At 38.4% G+C, this 19,588-nt stretch overlaps 1 protein-coding gene across 3 annotated transcripts; it reads right to left on the bottom strand.

Annotated features, from left to right (window-relative positions):
• Nucleotides 1-408: 408 nt before the first annotated feature.
• Nucleotides 409-18,783, bottom strand: CNRIP1 (cannabinoid receptor interacting protein 1). Of its 3 annotated transcripts, XM_054586949.1 has the most exons (4): nucleotides 18,684-18,783; nucleotides 18,134-18,378; nucleotides 16,224-16,374; nucleotides 409-1,366 (listed from the first exon to the last, which is right to left on the bottom strand). In XM_054586949.1, exons 2-4 carry the CDS (start codon nucleotides 18,310-18,312, stop codon nucleotides 1,202-1,204), a joined length of 495 nt encoding a protein of 164 aa, XP_054442924.1. In that variant the 5' UTR covers nucleotides 18,313-18,378; nucleotides 18,684-18,783; the 3' UTR covers nucleotides 409-1,201. The 3 variants fall into 3 exon arrangements, with proteins under 3 accessions (XP_054442924.1, XP_054442925.1, XP_054442927.1); XM_054586950.1 differs by lacking the exon at nucleotides 18,684-18,783 and having other exon boundaries at nucleotides 18,134-18,570; XM_054586952.1 differs by lacking the exon at nucleotides 18,684-18,783 and having other exon boundaries at nucleotides 18,166-18,257.
• Nucleotides 18,784-19,588: the final 805 nt, after the last annotated feature.

The raw sequence follows: 19,588 nt of genomic DNA, 5'->3' as shown, positions 1-19,588 counted from the left end.
CTGTACCAGGTACCTTGTGGTGCCCTGGTAGCAGGCAAGAAGGTGTCCACCTCAGTGTACACATATTATTACAGCACCATGTCCTCAACCTGCTCAGGAAGTGGTCACCACAGAAGAATGGAGAGAGGGCAGAGACAAGCATTTTCTGATTTCCCACCAAGTGCCTGAGCCCTTTCCAGCCCAGTCAGAGCTGGCTGGAGCACTCCAGGCAATTGTCTGCATGGATCTATGGCAAGTATGCTAACTCTAGTCCAGGCCCTAATCCTGCAGTGCACATGGGGATCTGAGCGGAGCTGGCCTGCAGCAGCGGTCTGCCTGCTTGAATAGATATGGCCCAAATTAAGATGGCAAGTCAGAGTATGATTTTCAGTAACTTTATTAAGAAATATCAAAAGTTGACTACAGTTCCATACACAGTTTTACAAAGTTCAAGTGAAGGGGAACGTAGGGATGCCATCAATGTGCATGTTTGAACACCAGGGTAGAAGAGATCACCCCATAATTCCTGTCACCTGGCCTGGCAGTGTGGTCCACAACCATGCTTTTCCTCATTTCCACAGGTCACAGCACAATACCTTAAGTTACTTGGGAGAGTTTTAATACATTATAAATACTTGTTAAATATTTCCCCTTTTATTTTGTCATCATCTTTCCCTGAAAAAGCCGGGCTGTTTAAAGGAAGCACATTTGATCACATTCACTGCTATTTATATTACATTTTCACAAAGCCTGCTTTGAGAGCTGCAAAACATTGCAAGTTACATGTTACCATATTACACTTGGGCGAGAACCCACGCACATTGTTATTTTTTATTTAACATTTAACAAAAAAAAAATGGGAATCGCTCAATTTAGAAACAAAACACCATGGTCATTCAGTGGGACAGTTAACTATGGGACACGTCTGTCAGTTTCACTGAGTTCTTCACAAGTGGCCAACAGCGTGACTGAGAACAATTGGATGCAAGAACACCAACACAAAATACAGAAAGGGAGCTTCTTGGGGGTGGAACATCATATTCTTTTGTCAGGGACATTGTATCGGAGGGGAATTACACTTTCAAAATAACCGGGGCTAGTAGGTCATTGGCACCCAATGGGAAACAGCAACGGTGTGGTGTGCCTTGGTGAAGGCTTGTGCTGGGTTATCTAAAAGTAGGTTTCTGAAGAGATTGTCCAGCAACATCAGAAAGAGCCATCTTCAGAGGAAGGACTCCTTGTTCACCCACATGAGACTGCGTGTCTCGTTGGGCTTGCATTCATACTCGATGACGGAGAAGGGGCTTCCCCACTGGCAGTGGTCTCGCTTATGGTAATTGTAGAACTTGACTTGCCACACTGTCTCGAAGGTCCCAATGTCAGTGAACTGAGGGAAGAGAAACACGCCCCATAAAAACCTCATTCTGCCCTGAGCAATAGACGAGAATTAACGATAGTGAGGTCTTGCATGATCAAGAGTAATTAATCAAGACCCTTTGGGTCAGCAAAGCTTTGACCTTTATTTTAAAGAACTATCTTCCTGCATTATGGGAGACACTTTCCTGAGGATGTCTTTATGAAATCTTATTCCCATGGTATGAGAGGCATTTGCTATCGTATTGTCTTTAGTAACAAGAACTCCCCAAATGTATCTGTTTTCCAAATTTAATTTCTGGGAACCATCTTAGAATCTCAGAATTTTATTTATTTTTTATTATTTTTAAAGATTTTATTTATTTTTTCTTATAGAGAGGGGAAGGGAGAGAGACAAGGAGGGAAACATAGACCAGTTGCCTCTTGCGTGCCCCCAACCAGGGACCTGGCCCGCAACCCAGGCATGTACACCGACCAAGAATTGAACCAGTGACCCTTCAATTTGCAGGAGGGTGCCCAGTCCGCTGAGCCACACCGGTCAGGGCAGAATCTCAGAATTTTAAAGTTTACCACAGAAACGAAGATTGGGAAGAGAAGGGGGAGTTAAGTTTAATGGTTCTCTTTTGGTTTCTATTTCAAAAGACAGCTGCACAAAATAACATAACTACAACATAAGATACAATTTTCCATCCATCATCAATTTCAATTCCAGGAAAAACTATTTTATTGGAAGCATTTGATTGTTGAAGAGGCTACTTTAACTTGCCAAATATTACTGAGTGTTTATAAGTCAAGATCCATGTCCATGCCTCAGGCTTTGATTACACCATATCCAAAACCACATTTAAGTGCCTACTAGGTGTCTTGTACATACAAAAATTTGTATAAGGCATGAGTCTTACTCTCCAGAAGCTTGCATTCTATTTCCAAAAGGTAGGCCCTGCAAATAGCTGCACAGAAATCTTCTGAACCATAAGCAAACAATTCTCATGTAGCCGGGAAGAGGGCACAGAATACCCTAGAGGCCACCGGGCAGGTGCTCAAGTGGCCTGTGGGGTAGCCTGACCCTGCTACCACCTCCTGGAGCTATTTAGGGGATCTGGCATTAAATAGCATGATGCTTGTCGTTATTTTCTCCTCTGATCCTTCCCTGCCATGGGAGGGGACGGGGACTGACTTGGCAGGATTCTTAGACTTGTCAGGAGCCAGAAGACATAAACTGGAAGGGCAGTGAGAAGTAGACACCTTATGCTTGTGGCTGCTACAGGAGGAGGGTGATCAGGTGCTCCCAGATAGCTTTCCAAGATTCTCTCAAAATTATATCCTGCACCATTGCCTCATCCTGCTAATTTAATTCTGAAAACAAGATTTGGCTTTCCTTTGGGAAACTTGCTGGACTTGAAAGAGTGGATGATGTACCTAGAGTCCACAGATCTACACCCAGATAAGGAAATGAAGTATCTCTGTTTAGAGAGTCATGGCTTAAAGACCTGTACAAGTTTACAGCAGCTTTATACGCGATAGTCCCTGACTGGGAGCAGCCCAAAAATGTTTCATCATTCGCCTGATGATAGACAGGATTTGGTACATGTATAAAATGGCATTTTACTCAACAATAAAAAGGAACATACTGATTCAGGCAGCAACAAGGCTGGATCTGGATCACAAAGACATCCAAACCCAAAAGAACAAAAGAATCCAGACCCAAAAGGATACATAATCTGTAGTGATAGAATATAATCTATGCTGACAGGGCACATCTGTGGTTACCCAGGACCTAGGGTGGGAGGAAAGGATGGTGATTGATGAAAACATGCAATAAGAAACTTTTTAAGATGATGAAAATGTTTGATTGGGTGGTTTTAGGAAGATATATATATGTTTGTCAAACTTCACTAATTAGTGTGCTTAAAATGGTGTACTTATTATATGTAAACTATACCTCAAATTTGATTAAAAAATAGGAATATTGCTTTTTACTGAGCAATAAGGAAACAGGTATTATAAATACTGCCAAGGGGAATATAATAATACAGCCTTTTGGAAGGGTAATTTATACTAAGTTAAAGGTGTGAATACACTTGGGTTCAGTAATTCCACTTGTAATTTTTCTTAAAAATATCACAGTGTACAGAGTAGTAAAAAATTAAACACCAAATGTCCGTCTTTAAGACATTAATTATGGCATATCTATATAATAAAACACTATGTAGCATTTCTAAGTGTAAATATTTAATAAACTTTTTCTAATGTTCTGTTACCAGAACTAAGCAGTGTACCAATAAAAATGTCTAATATTAATTCAATTAAAATTATAAATGTTAATGTTGGAAATTCTGATGAAATAAGTTTTATTTTCTTCTTTATACTGATTTGTATTTTCAAAATTTAATAGTTTTTTACTCTAATAATTAGAAAAAAATGTTAAGCCAAAATGTATTTACAAGTACTATCAAATAGTAAATACCCATAATATAAAAGATTATATGAATTAACTAGTAAGAATTACTAAGAACATTTGGATAAAACTAGGACACAGATCATTAAAAAGAAAAAAAGGCTAGTATCTGAAGGTATTCAAATGTACTATTATTAATTAAAGAAATATACTTTATTATAGAGATATTATTTACCTATCAACTTAGCAAAAATTTCTAAATACCAGAAACTAAGCATCCAACTATAGGAAAATATTATGAAATGTGAAATAGTCATAGGATGGATTTATAGAGGGTGGGATAAAAATAGGTTTACAGTTGTGAATACACGAAACACAGAGTTTATTCTTGTATTATTATTTATTAATTATATATTATTTTCAATATGAACAATTGTAAACCTTTTATCCTCCATGTATAGACATTAAACAGGAATCTAAGGTTTTTAATGATGAGAGAAAGTGATTAGAATAATGCCAACAGGAAAAAGATGGATAAAAAGAGTTTATATACAGTATGAGCTCAAATACATAAAATAAGATATAGGAAAAAATGAAAAAATATTAACAACAGAACTAAGTAAATAAACTGAGTCATTTTGTATCTTTTCTACTCAGATTTTTTTTTGCAATAAATATGCACTTTTATAATCAGAAAGAATATTTTAAATGGTGAAATGGATTTATCATCTCTGAAAATTTAACATATATTCTTCAAATTCTAGGGATTTGATAAATTTTATTAAGGACACATATATGCTAATGAAAATATTAAAAGTTTGTGTACAACAGGGTATTATTAGTAAGAATAGAATGAAATCTCATTTTAGAAATCACCAAGACTTTCAAAGAGGGTTTAGTATTACTTATTATTATTGACCAGCATAGGGCATTACACATTTTAAGTGCAATTTAATTAAATTAAGTTATAAAAATATTTTACAAATACTGGCTAATCTTTTGAGGGAATGAGCTTGAAACCATGCTAGGTAAATAGAAGATACAACGCTGAGGCCTTTTTCTGAAACAGACTAAAGTTGGTTGTAAAAAAAAACAAAGATAATTACGACACAGGTAAGAAAAAACTTACGTCTGAATAACCTTAAAACTAAGAAAGTCTCAGCCTAAGAATTCTCAGTAACAGAAGAGACTGAAACAGGAACCTGCTGACAGCAATAATCACAGCTAAAGAAATGACACATGAGGTACTTCATATTTTGGTTTTATTTCTCCTTTACTAATGTTGGACCCAAGGGCATGGTGTACTAAACTTAACTGGAGCTAACTATGCATATATTTTCCTCTTTACCATGCTTCAGTTGTTTTAATTTCCCAGTAGCCTTCTTCCTCCCTACTCTTTCTTCTGGAGTTCCATTTTCTGGGCATCTCACTACCTAGCTCAGAATTTCTTCTCCTCTGGCTAAGAAGAGATAGAGTCTTAAAAACTGCCGTTCTTCTTGAAGAACAGAAGCTATTACATAAGCTCTTTACTCCTTCCCATCTGTGCCTCCAAGGAAAATTTACCCAGGCAGGCTCCCCGGGTAATGCAGTTTATGCATAGGATAATTATGTGCATTGGTATAGTAATCTTTATTTTATACAACACTTTCTCATATGTCATTCCACACTGGTCCTATGATTGATTTTAACATCTCCATTTTATGAAAGTAAAAACTAAGATTCTCTGAATTTTAGTGATTTGCCCTTGGTTTAGACTAGGAAGCCAGTAATGACAGGAGCAAGTCAAGAACCTAGGTTTCCCAATACCTATCTAGGAACTATCATCACTGTAGCAAACTGTTTACATAAGCAAAAGAGTTGATGATCAGTGTTTTCTTTTTTCTCCTTGAGTGAGAACATACACGGATTGTCACCTGTTGAATGCTTCAGGACACTGCTATGGACTGAATGTTTGAATTTCTCCACTGTTCAAGCTTAAATCCTCACTGTGATGGTATTTGGAGGTGGGGCCTTTCACGAGGGTGGAGCCCTCATGAATAGGATTAATTTCTCTCTCTCTCTCTCTCTCTCCTCCTTCCTCTCTCTCCTCTCTCCTTCATATGAAGACACAGCAAGAAAACAGTCATCTGTAAAGGTGGAAGAATGCTCTTACCAGACACCAGATCTGTTGGCACTTTGATCTTAGACTTCCAGCCTCCAGAACGGTGACAAATAAATGTTTGTTGTTTAAGCCACCCAGTCTAGAGTTTTTGTTGTGAAAATAACATTCTACTGTATACCCGGGCATCTATCTACTATAGTGTCCTTACACGTTGCAAGCCTTCTTACATTTTTATTTCAAAACTAATGTGAGAGAGAAGCCATCAAATTCCAAGAGGAGAAGATGCATTTGTTGTCCCCAGTAATAAATGAGTAATCTGAAGGGTTTGTTTTAAACAATTTCTGTGGTCTTACTACCAGTTGGCCTAGAATCCCCGGAGTACTTCCCTGCATTCCCCATGCCACCCATCTCCACTGGAAACACGTGAAATTCACCAGTAATAAGGTCATTCAGAAATCCATTGACTTGGGAGCACAGAACAAGCTTATTATGTTGATAAAAATATGGCGTTACTTCATTACTAAACAAATTCAGTATAAATAAATGTCTGGGATGTCTAGTGTCATGTGACCTATTGATTCCTACTGGATTCCAAACTCCTCTATTCCTGTAATCTTCAAATGTTATTATGAAACACATGTTTTTCAGTTCTCTTAGATGAAGAGATAAAAAAGTACTGGGTCTTATAAAGTGTGTTTCACTTTATAAGCAACTGTCCAACTTTTCAGACTTCTGGCCAAGGTGGAGGCATAGGTAGATACACTTTGCCTCCTCACACAACCAAAAGAAAGACAATAACAAATTTAAAAAGAAAAAAACAACCAGAACTGCAAGAAAACCAAACTGTATGGAAGTTCTACAACCAAGGACTTAAAGGAGAACCATTCATCCAGACCCGTAGGTAGGGCAGAGTCGGGAAACCAGGGTGGAGAGGACTCATGGCAAGGCAGTGGCTGGCAGACCAGGAGGTCCCACATTTGTGTGTGGATAAACCGTGAGGAACAGCTAGGGAGTGAGAGAGACCACACAATCCAGGTTTCCAGTGCAGGAAAAGAAAGCCTCAAAGCCTCTGGAGGTAAAAACCTGTGGGAGTTGAGGTGGCAAAAGAAACTTCCAGCCTCACAGGAGAGTCTGTTGGAAAGACCCATGGGGTTCTAGAATGCACACAAACCCACACACTTAAGAATCTCCACTAGAAGGGCCCAATTTGCTTGTGGGTAGCAGGGGAAGTGACTGAAAGCCTGCAGAGAGCCAATCAAGCAGCATTGTTCCCTCTTGGAACCACTCCCCTCCCCCCCTGCCCCCCCCCCCCCCCCGCCCCCACAGACCGCATCACAACTCAGCAACCTGGGTTGCCCTCCCTGGCGAATACCTAAGGCTTTGCCCCTCCCAATGTAACAGGCACGCTGAGACAAAGAAATATGACCCAAATGAAAGAACAGATCAAAGCTCCAAAAATAGAAGTAAGCAATGAATAGATAGCCAACCTATCAGATGCATAGTTTAAAACACTGGTAATCTGGATGCTCACTGAATTTGGCTGAGTGTGGTTGCAAAATGGAGGAAAAAATGAAGGCAATGCGAAGTGAAATAATGAAAAATATACAGGGAACCAAGGAAACTGGGACTCAGATCAATGACTTGGAACAAAAGGAAGAAATAAACATTCAACAGGAACAAAATGAAGAAACAAGAATTCAAAAAAAATGAGAAGAGGCTTAGGAACTTCTGGGACAACTTTAAAAGTTCCAACATCCGAATCATAGGGGTGCCAGAAGGAGAAGAGGAAGAGCAAGAAATTGAAAACTTATTTGAAATAGTAATGAAGGAGAACTTCCCCAGTTTGACCAAGGAAATAGACTTCCAGGAAGTCCAGGAAGCTCAGCGGGTCCCAAAGAAGTTGGACCCAAGGAAGCACACACCAAGGCACATCATAATTAAGTTACTAAAATTAAAGATAAAGATCTTCAAAGCAGCAAGAGAAAAGGAGACAGTTCTCTACAAAGGAGTTCCCATAATACTATCAGCTGATTTCTCCAAAGAAGGCTTGCAGGCAAGAAGGGGCTGGCAAGAAGTTTTCAAAGTCATGAAAGCCAAGGACCTACATCCAAGATTACTTTATCCAGCAAAGATACCATTTTGAATGGAAGGGCAGATAAAATTTTTCCCAAATAAGGTCAAGTTAAAGGAGTTCATCACCAAATTCTTATTATATGAAATGTTAAAGGGACTTATCTAAGAAAAAGAAAATCAAAAACTATGAACAGTAAAATGACAATAAACTCACAACTAACAACTACTGAACCTAAAAACAAAAACAAACTAAACAAACAACTAGAACAGAGACAGAATCATAGAAATGGAGGTCAAAGGGAAGGAGAAGGGGGAAAAATAGAGGAAAAGGTACAGGGAATAAGCAGCATAAATAATAGGTACAAAATAGATAGGGGGAGGTTAAGAATAGTACAGGAAATGGAGAAACCAAAGAACTTATATGTACAACGCATGGACATGAACTAAGGTGGGGGAAAGAATAATGCTAGGGGGTGGGGCAGTGTACAGTGGAAGAGAATAAAGGGGAGGAAAAAAATGTGTCAACTGCAATAGCATAATCAATGAAATATATATTTAAAAAAGAGAAGTAAAAGATATCTCTATTCACATATAAACAACTATGCTTGGAGAAAATATTAAGCAATCTAATAAAAAGCTATTAGATTTAATATGTGAATTTAGCAAGATTGCAGAGTACAGTATAAATGTATAAAAATAGCTATATTTCTTAAATACTAGCACTAAACAGTTGGTATTTTTTAATATTTCATCTATTTTGTAGGTGACAATCGGCATTGCACTGTGTGTAATTTCTAATAGTTAAAATTAAGCCATTTTTCATGTTTATTGATCATTTGCACTTCTTTTGTGATTTTCCTATTTAGTTTTTAAGTTATTTTTCTATTTATTTCTAAAATCATTTCTCTATTTCTCACATCCTATGGCTATTTTTTTTTATTATAGGTTTCTAAGAATTCTTTGCATGTTCAGTCAGAGATCTTGCCAAATGACAAAACAGAAGTGACACAAGGAACAACTTTTATGTTTGTGAGTACACACATGAGATTGCCTCCTTCGGCACACACAGCCTCATGACAAGCTCAGTCACCTCCCTGCCTTACTCCTCCTACCCCCCACCCGTCTCCCACCGAAGAGGGCCAACCAAAGGGGAATATTGTGATGATCTGTGCAGGCAGAATCTCCACTTGCACTCTCTCTTTGGAAGAAGTGGGGAATTAGTCATATTAAAACACAAGTCAACATTGCTCTTTCAAGTGGGGGTTCAGAGCTGTTAGAGCTGGGGTATCACTTTATTAACTCCCAGTATCAGAGGCTGTGGAATTACTTGAATAAAGAGATCACTCTCATAGATCTAAGTCAGATGGCATTCAACTACTTCCTGACTTGAGAGCTTCGGTGGGCAATGAAGGGCTGTAGAAAGTTACTAAGGGCAGAGCAATGTTTGCCTGCACAGCAGCAAATCAAGGCAACACAGCTTAGGAGACCATCCATGTTACACTTTTCTTCACTAATTGTCATTTGCCTTTTAATTTAAATCACTTTTTAATGAAAATTTAATTTAACACTTTATAATGTTTGACAGAAATTTTACCTTGTGTATAACTGAAACTTTTAATTTTTACCTCTGGATTTCTTTTAGGTTTAGATTATTTTTATTTTTTTTAAAGGTGGCTTTTTACAGATAATCCCTTGATCCACCTGGAAATTTTGGAGTATAATATCAGGAAAGAACAACAGTGACATTTCTCCTAAGTAGCTAATTATATCAGCATCATTTATCCAACAATTTAAAAATTAAAAAAACAAACCTATGTATTTTGAAGTAACTTTAGATTCATAAGAAATTGCTCTGGTATACAGTTAATTCAGCTTCCCTTGCTTGATTCACCAATTTAATTGGATTTACTTGGACATCTCAAGACTTTCTTGTTACCTATGAAAACTGCGGTTGTGTCTATAAATTATAATGGTTAAGCTTGAAACATGGGTGCCAAAAATCATAAAATAGGGTAAAAGGCTATGTGAGGCTTTAATTACTAGGATGAAATTTGAATTTAACTTTAGAGCTGACTTGATAAGGAAATCTCTAATTTCAGTTGTTTTTTTAGACTAACTCTATTACAGATAAGATACAAATGCATGGCCAATGCTCAACCCAAAAGCTGTTGGAACAATCAGTTATCAACCACCTGCTTCTTCTAGATGTGGAGATTATATGCAAGGACCTACGCTTTACTGCTGTGACTCCAATCGTGAGTTATAGTGTAGAGATTGTAGATCCTTTCCCTTACAACATACCCCCAAAGCATCTAGTAATTTAAAGGCTCTTAAACCTTTTAGTGTATACCTGTACAGACAATCCAGATTTACAGTAAGTCAAAAAATCTTTCTTTTCATGAGTAAGACTGAAACATTCTCACATTTAAAAAATACCAGTACTTCAGCCATCCAAAATAATACAGAAATTCTCACTTAACAGATCCAATGAAAACGTTTTTAATCAAGTCCTTTCTAAATGCTTGAGTTAATCTTCCACTGTGTTCTGTTTATTCCTAGAGCAAAAGAAGTACCCATCTGGTCCTTCTAAAACCAGAGGCTAAGAAGGGAGTAGCAGCCTCAGGAATTAAATGAAGAAAGTTAAGCTCTGGCCCCCAGTTCTTACTGGTACTGGAGAGGAGGGGAGGCCTCTTCTCCTGCTCTGTGAGCACTTGGAAGGGAGGGTACAGGGTCATTTATGGTGGCCTCCTCTGCACTTGACCCAGTGCTCAGTACAAATTTAGTGCAAGAATGAACATCTTTAAGTTAGCTCACCTGCTCTATGGGATTTCATTAAAATTCTGATAACTTTGGTATTTGCAGTTCTGCTTCAAGTTAACATTTCTTTTCAACTCTAATTACATATGCTATTCTTGACATACTAGGAGTGGAAGAATAGTTTTATATAAAAGATTATTTTGATCCAACCACCCTTTATTAGCCATGTGATTTGGAAATAGTTTCCTAGAGGTCCAAATATACATTTTAAAACTCTAGAGACGGTTTTGTCAGAAAAAACAACTAAAATGAATTCAGCAAAACCCCCTAAAAGCAAAAGTTCTAGACTAAATTAAAAGTTAAAGGCACTTCTTCCAAATAACTTTATTTTGGATCATGATTTTATGGAGAAATTCTGTCAGATTTTCAAGCAACAGCTAAGTCTTAATGCTATGAAAATTGCTTCAGAACATAAACTGAAAATGTTCCCAATTCATTTCATAAAGCTATTAAAACTGACAACAAAACTTAGTCTGCAAAAGCCTTCTAATTTTTCCTCCCCTCTCTCGCTCTTTTCCATATTACACATTGCCACTGGACTGATTTTTAACAGCATGCAAATCTTACCACATTATCAGGAACTAGAACTCTTAACACTGAAAGGTTTTTAAAAAGGGAGATAAGGTGCAGTGGAGTTGTTGGGTGAACCTTACACATATAATTATAAAATCTGATAAACTATCAAGGACTGAAACCTTAAAAAAACAACTAAAAGCAGGACAGAAACCAGAAGAGGGTTACTTTGAAAGACCTCAACTATAACAGTCAAGGATTGCTTTTTTGATTTTTTGCCTAAGGGCACTCCTCAATTCCCTACTGATCGGGCAGAAGAAAATGACAGCTTTATCTCCAGAAGCAGCAGAAGACAGTGTTCAGGGCTGGCAAGGCCATGGAAATATGCCAGGAGGAAATCCTGGAAGCAAGGGGGCTGCAGTAGTGGTGAGACCCAAAATCTGACTGCAACTCTGCCACAGCTCCTGCGTAACTTCATGTATGGGCTAGTGGGACGGGGACACCCTACGGGACCTACTGAAAAAGCATACAAACCAGTAAAAAGTTAATCCTTGAAAGAGAAAATAGTGCCGAAAAAGATTATTCTGAGTAAGGTTTGTCGGTTCAATGTCTTTTTTTTTTAATTGAGTGCATTCCCAAATCTAAGAAGTTAGAGTCTTACTTGCTTGAAATGTCTAAGCAAAGGGCTTAGGACTGGCAAAGTAGCTGAAAATTTAGGGAGACCTTAGGGCGGATGAATCCCAAAATCTTAGCATAAACCATCCCATTCCTTGGTTGAGTGCTAAACTCCATCAACACAATGGATTAGGCTAGAAAATTAGCAACTGGAAGCTGAAAAAATTAAGTAGACATATCAGCTGTTACACACTATTGGCAAGACAGAGTTTGGAGTTTGAGTCCAGGTATGTTTTCTGCATGCTAGAATATAAAAAGATATAAAAAGATAATAATCCTCAGATGAATAAAACAGAAACTAGAGTCTATAATATATTATTTACAATGTTTAGTTTTTAATCAAATATTAACAAGCATGTAACAAAACAGGAAAGTATTACCCATATTCAGAAAAAAAAAGTCATTCCATAGTAACTTATTCTAAATGGAGCCAAATGTTGGATTTACTAGACAAATATTTAAAACCATAAATTATAAATATGCTCAAAGAAGTAAAGGGGGACATGGTTTCAATAAGCAAATAGGTAAGGAATCTCAAGAAATGGAAACTATAAAAGTTAGAAATAAAAGTTCTAGAGCTGAAAAGTATGATTGGAAAAATGAGATGATAAGCATAATAGCAGACTGGAAATGATAAAAGAAAAAAAATTAGTGAACTTGAGGGTACATCAATAGAAATGATCTAATTTGAAGAATCATAAAGGAAAATTGAAGAGAATTAAACAGGACCTTAAAAACCTGTAGGATAATACCAAACTGTCAAACATATGTATAATTGGAGACCAAGGGAAAAGAGAATAGAGTTGAATAATTTTTTAACAAAATAAGAGTTAAAACTAATCCAAATTTTGTAAAAAAGAAAAACCAGTTATAACTTATAGATTGAAGAAATTATATTTAATGGACTCCAAGCAAAAGAGGTACAAAGAAACCACACTTAAGTGCAGAATAGTCAAACTACTGGAAAACAGAACTGTACAATATGCAAAGGGATCATTTTTATATATACATCAAATATTATATATAAAAACATTAAGCATATATATGCTTATAATTCAATTAAAAGTTCTCAATGCAAATAAAGGAAAAAAATAAACCAGAAATAAATAAAGTAGAAAAATAGACAGTGAAACATACAAAAACAAAGCTGGGTTTTTAAAAGTCCAATAAAATTGGTAAGTCTCTAGGTGAAATAATCAGATAAAAAAGGCAAATTATGAAAATCGAAATAGAAAGAGTGTACATTACTGGAGATACTAAGACAGTAAAGGACGGTGGAGAATTATTAACAACACAGTACCAATAAATTTGACAACTGAATTTAAATAAATCAATGACATCAAAGATAAATTACAAACATTAACTCAAGAAATAAAAGCTGAGTAGCACATTATCAACTAAGGAAATTGAATTTTTACTAAAAACCTTCAAACAAAGTAAAACATGTGCCTTTGTTGGTGAATTCTATCCAACATTGAATAATAATAATATCAATTCCACACAATTCTATGCAGCCAGTATTATTATTCTACACAATTTTATGCAGGCAGTATTATCTGATACCAAAACTAGATGAAGACATTGCATGAAAATAAAACTACAAATCAATATTCCTAAGAAACACAGATGTAAAAATTCTCAACAAAATATTAATGAATCAAATCCAGTTATATAAACAGAGAATATACTATGACTAAATGGTATTTAATTTTTGAGCTAAAGTTGTTTTAACATTGAGAAAACAGTATACTTTACCACAGAACATAATAAAAAAAGAAAACACTGTATGATCACCTCAAAAGACAGAGAAAACATGCTTGTAAACATTTGACAACAAATTCATGATAAAAACTCCCAGTAAACTAGGAATAGAAAGGAAATTCCTTAACCTGATAAAAGGAGTTTACAAAAAAACAAAAGCAAACAAAAAACACCTGCATCTAATAAAACTCATACTTAGTGTTGAAAAACTGAATGCTAAAAAATTTAACAAAATATATATAAATATGTACAGGAACACTGTAATATATTATAGAGATAAATTTTTAAAGACACAAATAGAGATAACATATTTATGTATTGGAGAGCTCAATATTAAAATGTCAAATGTCTTCAAATTAACCTATAGATACAATGAAAAACCAACTAATATCCCAATTTTTGGAAAAACTGACAATCCTAATATCTATATAAAACTGCAAAGGGCCTAGAGTAGCTAAAATAACTTGGAATAAACAAAGCTGGAAGATTTATGCAACCTGATTTAAAGACTACAGTATAGATCATGAAACAATATTCTTTGGCTCCTGTAGGTCTTTTGTATTTCAAAATTTAAAAGACTGGTATATAATTAATATGTAAAGCAACTAAAATTCTTATACATTGCTGGTAGAAATATGAAATGGTAAAACAGTTTGGATATTTCTCATAAAGTTAAACATATGCTTACCATGTGACTCATCAAATCGCCTCTTAAGTATTTACTCAAAAGAAAGGAAAACATGTTCATACTAAGACTTATATTCAAATGTGCATAGAAATTTTATTCATAATAGCAAAAGCTGAAAACAACTCAGATGTCCATTTAAATAGGCTATAGTGTATTCATACAACGGAATATTACTTAGTGATAAAAGGAACCAACTACTGATACATGCAATACCATGGATGGAGCTCAAGAATATTATGCTAAGTGAAAGAAGACACACCAGTGTGATTCTATTTACATGAAATTCTAGAACAGTTAAAACAGTTATAGAGACAAAGAGTTATGGGTGGGCTAGGATTGAGGAGACTGATTACAACAAGCATGAAGGACTTTTTCAGTTGACAGAAATGTTCTATATTTTTATTGAGGTGGTAATTGTACAGTAGTATCCATTTCTCAAAACCTATGTAAGTATATACTTAAAATTGGTGAATTTTATTATATGTAAGTTTATATCAAAGTTGAATTAAAAATCTTCAATGAATTTCTATAGGCATTAAGATAAATCTAAAAGTAAAGGTCCTGTAACATCTATCCCCTACTTACCTCTCCAGCTTTATCATGAGCCAGTCTCTGCCTCATTCTCTACTCCAGCCAGTTGGGCTTCTGTCATTCATTAGAACATATTATGCTCTTGACCTGAGTAGCATTTCTTTCCTCACATGCTCCCTATTACCCAAACTCTATTCATTTTTTAGTTATTCCTTGAGAAACCCATCCTCAAAATCTTAGACTAGGATAAGAGCCCTGGTATGTGCTTCGCATGCATGATTATTCTTTCACTATACTTTATATAATAATAATTTGCTTCATTATTGATAACCATATATAAATTATGTTTAGCTCCTCTAGATTACAAACTTCATAAAGCCAGATATATTTATTTTGTTTACCACTCTTTTCCTAGTAACTAATGTATAGGAAATCCTCACATATTTGCTGACAAACCAAGAAAATTTTAAAAATTCATAAAGTAAAAATTTAAAAATTCTAAGTAAAATGAGCATATTAAAATTAGGAATATATTAAAATGATACATCATGTTCAAGTAAGATTTATTTTAGAAAATAAAGATATTTTAGTATTTGAAAGTGTATTATATAATTATTACATTAATATAGCGAAGGAGATTAATTATCTCCATATATGGGAAAAGGAATTAGATGACATTTCACACATCCAATTAAAAAAATACCTTTCAGTGAACTAGAAAAAGGATGTTTTAACACAATAAATAATTGAAACTAATGTTGTCCCTAACAGGGTAATTCTGGAGACAAGGATATCCCTTACTACCTCTAGCATACAAAATTATTCTATAAACATTAGCTAATGCAATAAGGCCAGAAAAAAAAATCAGCAAAAACCAATTATATGTAGATTATGACTATCTGAAAAACACAAGATCAATATGAAAAATTTTAATAAGCAAGTTCAGTAAGGTGGCCAGTTGCAAAATACATGAACACATATTAAAAAGTAATGTATTTAAAACAATGCAATACTGGCATAAGAATATGCAGATCAATGGAATACATTAGAACGTATGAAAGAGCCTTAACATTTTTCCCATATAAAAAAGTACCATGAAACTGACTTTTGGAGAAGTATGGATTATTTAATTAATTATACTGGGATATTATAAACAAATAGATTCTAATATGAAACCATGAATTTAAATAATATTTCCTAATTTCATAATATTTCATTTTCTATCTTTTCTTAAAGGGAGAGAGTGATTATTTTCTTTTCTGTGGTTTCCATTTGCTGGTGTACCACACCCTACACCCCCAAGCAGGCCTTACCGGCATGGTGATCTGGATGGGTTGTCGTTCTCCGCTCTTGGTTGGGGCCACACCTTCTGTATCATATGTGCCCATATAAACAATTCTGTCCCCATCAGGCTCTTTTGACTTCAGTTCCAGGGGAACAACCACACCACCAATGGAAATATTCCTGTAATGGATTTGAGTTGAATACATTTGGTAGGAATTAGCTTATGGTCCTAGTCCTTTCGACAACCCTAGGCCAGAACCCTACAGGGTATGGCTAAAGGAGACATTACCGTGTGGTAGAAAGTTCTGAAAGTGTAGGAACCAGTCAGATGACCTTAGACCAACTACATAATCTTGCTGGACTGACAGTATTCTCATCTAGAATATTTGCCCAAGGCCAAGTCAGACTTTCAGTGGTCCTCCTCTACAGTTTCTCATCTGAAGAGCTATTAAAACCTACCTATACCCAGCCCCATCCCAAACCCCAGAGATTAAGATTCACTTGGTCTGGAGTGTGATCTGGGCACTGGTAAATTTATTTTAAGATTCTCTACGTGATTCCAATGTGTAGGTAAGGTTGAGAGCTATTGGGTTAGGGAAATTCAAACCCCTTGATAAAATTAAAGTGTACCTAGAAAAAACGTGGTTTTGTCATTAATACAAATTTACTTTTAGATTAGCTGGAAAAATTGAGGACTACCCTAAAGAAAATGGCATAAAGAATAGATAATTTGAGAGAAGAGGTTGCCTGGAAAGGAAAAGTCTGGGTTACATGAAGACACACAGAGCACTGGGAGATGTGAAGGCAGTGGGTTCGTGGAGCTGGGATACTGACAAATAGATGGACCAGGAGCACCCAACTACCCGGGTTTGGTCCTAGGACCTTGGATTAGGGCCTGCCACTTAGGAGGCCAGTACAACTTTATTGAACTAATGACTGCGGATGGACGCTAAAGCTGTAAAAAGTGTTCGGTGGATTCAAAGCACTCCCTGCCCCCTCCCAACTCAGCGTACGACAGATGATATAAATGACGATTATTTCCTTCTTTCAGGCTAGACTTCACAGCACGCTTAGGTGGAGGCAGAGAGGTACAGCACTTCACTCCTGGGTACTCCCTCATAAACTACTGCTGCACCCTCCTACATCACTACTAGCTGTATCAACTGTGGTAATAGGGAAGGAATAATCCCTGACACCAATGAACTAAAAACAAATAAACATCGTTTCGTTGTAAGGACGTTGCTAATCCTAGATACCATCACAAGGCTGAACAGACAACTCAGGAGAAACAGAAAAACAGCAGGCATGAAAAACCTTCAAATTAGGCCACGCAGAGAAGGCTGCGCTCTGACTTGTGGCTGCACCTCCAGCCCCAGGGCCCCCAGCCACGCCACGGCATGTAGAGGAGTGGGGAGCTTTCTGAAGGAGCATCAATAACCACCCTACCCCCGCCTTTACACTTCATTCCTCAGCTTTTCTCCCTCCTTCAGCCTCGTGGACAGACCCGGGCTGTACGCCAGGACCTGGGAGCAGAGGTCCGGGATTGCGGAAGGGGTACCCCCGCGGCGAGCTGCCCCCACCTGCACTACACCGGCCGCCTGGGCGTCCGCGTGGATGGCTCGATAGAAGGAATGACAAAAATTACTAGTGAAAAACAAAAATAAACCTGAACCCTTGGTTTCCTTTCGCTGTTTTAAACATCTCACCCCGCGACGGGTGGGGGGAAGACAGAATACTGGAAAGACAAGCCTAAGGCAGAGGAGGGGACCCAGGGAAACGGAGTTGACTTTTGCCTGCCGCCCCCGCCCCCCACCTCCGGGTCCCGTTGGGTGCGGCGCGAGCCAAGAAGGTCCCGGGAGGCGCAGGCGTCCGGGGGACCTCGGTCCTCCGCGCGGACCCTAAGGGGGGCCAAGCAGCCGCAGCGCGCTCCCGCACTCACTCGACCTGCAGCGTGCTGGGCTTAATCTTCACCTCCACCTTGTAGGAGGAGCCGGTGAGCAGCTTGATGGTGCGGTTCTGGCCGAAGCGCTGCCCGTCCACCTTGAAGAAGACCGGGCCATCATTGGGCTGGATGCGCAAAGCGATGGAGAGGCGCACCAGGCCGGGCAGGTCCCCCATGGCTGGGCTCACGGCAGGCGCGGTGACTTCGGGGGGCGGAGGAGAGTGCGGGCTGCGACCGAGTGGCTGGAGCGCGATGGGCGGAGGGGAAGCGCGGGAGGGAGAAGGAGGAGGCGGAGGGGAGGCTGCCGTTAGTAGCCCGCACCGTCGCTGCAGTCCGCACGGGCTTTTGAGGAGAAGCTCCTGAGGCTGTGACCTCCCACCCCACTCTGCGAGAAAGCGCGCCGCAAGGACAGCTGAGAGGCCCCGAGCCTCCCCATCCCCCTGCTCCCGGCGCTGTGCCCTCCGAGCACCAGTGGGCTCGCTCCGGCCCACAGGCCGCGAGTAGATCAGTGCAGCTGGGGGCGAGAGAGTTAATCCTGTTTACGCACCACAATCCCCTGCAACTGGGGGGCGGGGGGGAGAGAATATTTAGGCTCCTCCTAGAGCGGCGCGATTCGGTCTATGGAGAGGATTGGGAGGAAGGGTGTAGGTACTGGGGTTCAGCAACACTACACCAAAAAGAGACACCTCGGAACCTGGATGCCACCTCGGTCAGCAAAGAGATGTGGACAACATTGCTCGCGGCTTGGGCTCTCGGCAGGAAGGAAGAGGCTGGGAGGCGAAGAGGAGACGGGTAGCCAGCGGGGCAGGAAACCGCTAGCCAGTGATTTAAATTTCAGGAAATAGGAGTCTTTCCAAAGCTTCGGGGAATGGCCGAGGGAAGGCGAAGTTCCTTCAAATATGGACTGCAAACTACACTGGTTTAGGAATGTGAGCAAGAAAAAGGAAATGAAAAAGGGAAATAAGCAATATTCAAGCACTTCCACCTTCTGGTGTGTGTGTATTTTCATTATGCATATCCTTGTCTCGAGAATGATGTGGTGTAATGAATCACACACATATATTTACAGATCTTGATGAATGAACTATTAATCCGGTGAAAGGCACTGGCATATCTCTAAGGCATAGCTGATGGGCAATGGCCAGGAGGGATCCTCAATAAAAGATTATTGGCAGAGCACTTGGTCGGACATTGTAGAGTTTAGATTTGCATTTTAAGTGTGGTTAGAGAGCCTTCAAGGAAGCAGTCAACGGACAGATCTTGATTTTGGAAGCAGGGAGAGACCATGGGTAGTAGGGCTCTATTGAGAATGGCTTTAGGTAGCGGAGAGCGAGCTTCTGCTTCAGCACCACCTAGGTGGATAGTACCAGGGCGGGTGAGCACACCTGGGGGACAAAGAAGGGGGTTAGTGAGGACAAGCAGGTAACAACAGGTCTGTTTGGTAGTATTTGT

This window comes from Pteronotus mesoamericanus, unplaced genomic scaffold (genome assembly GCF_021234165.1).
Source record: "Pteronotus mesoamericanus isolate MK-2021 breed Mesoamerican mustached bat unplaced genomic scaffold, CSHL_Meso_final contig_98, whole genome shotgun sequence".
NCBI lineage: Eukaryota > Metazoa > Chordata > Mammalia > Chiroptera > Mormoopidae > Pteronotus > Pteronotus mesoamericanus.
This window is presented reverse-complemented; position numbering and strand designations above follow the sequence as displayed.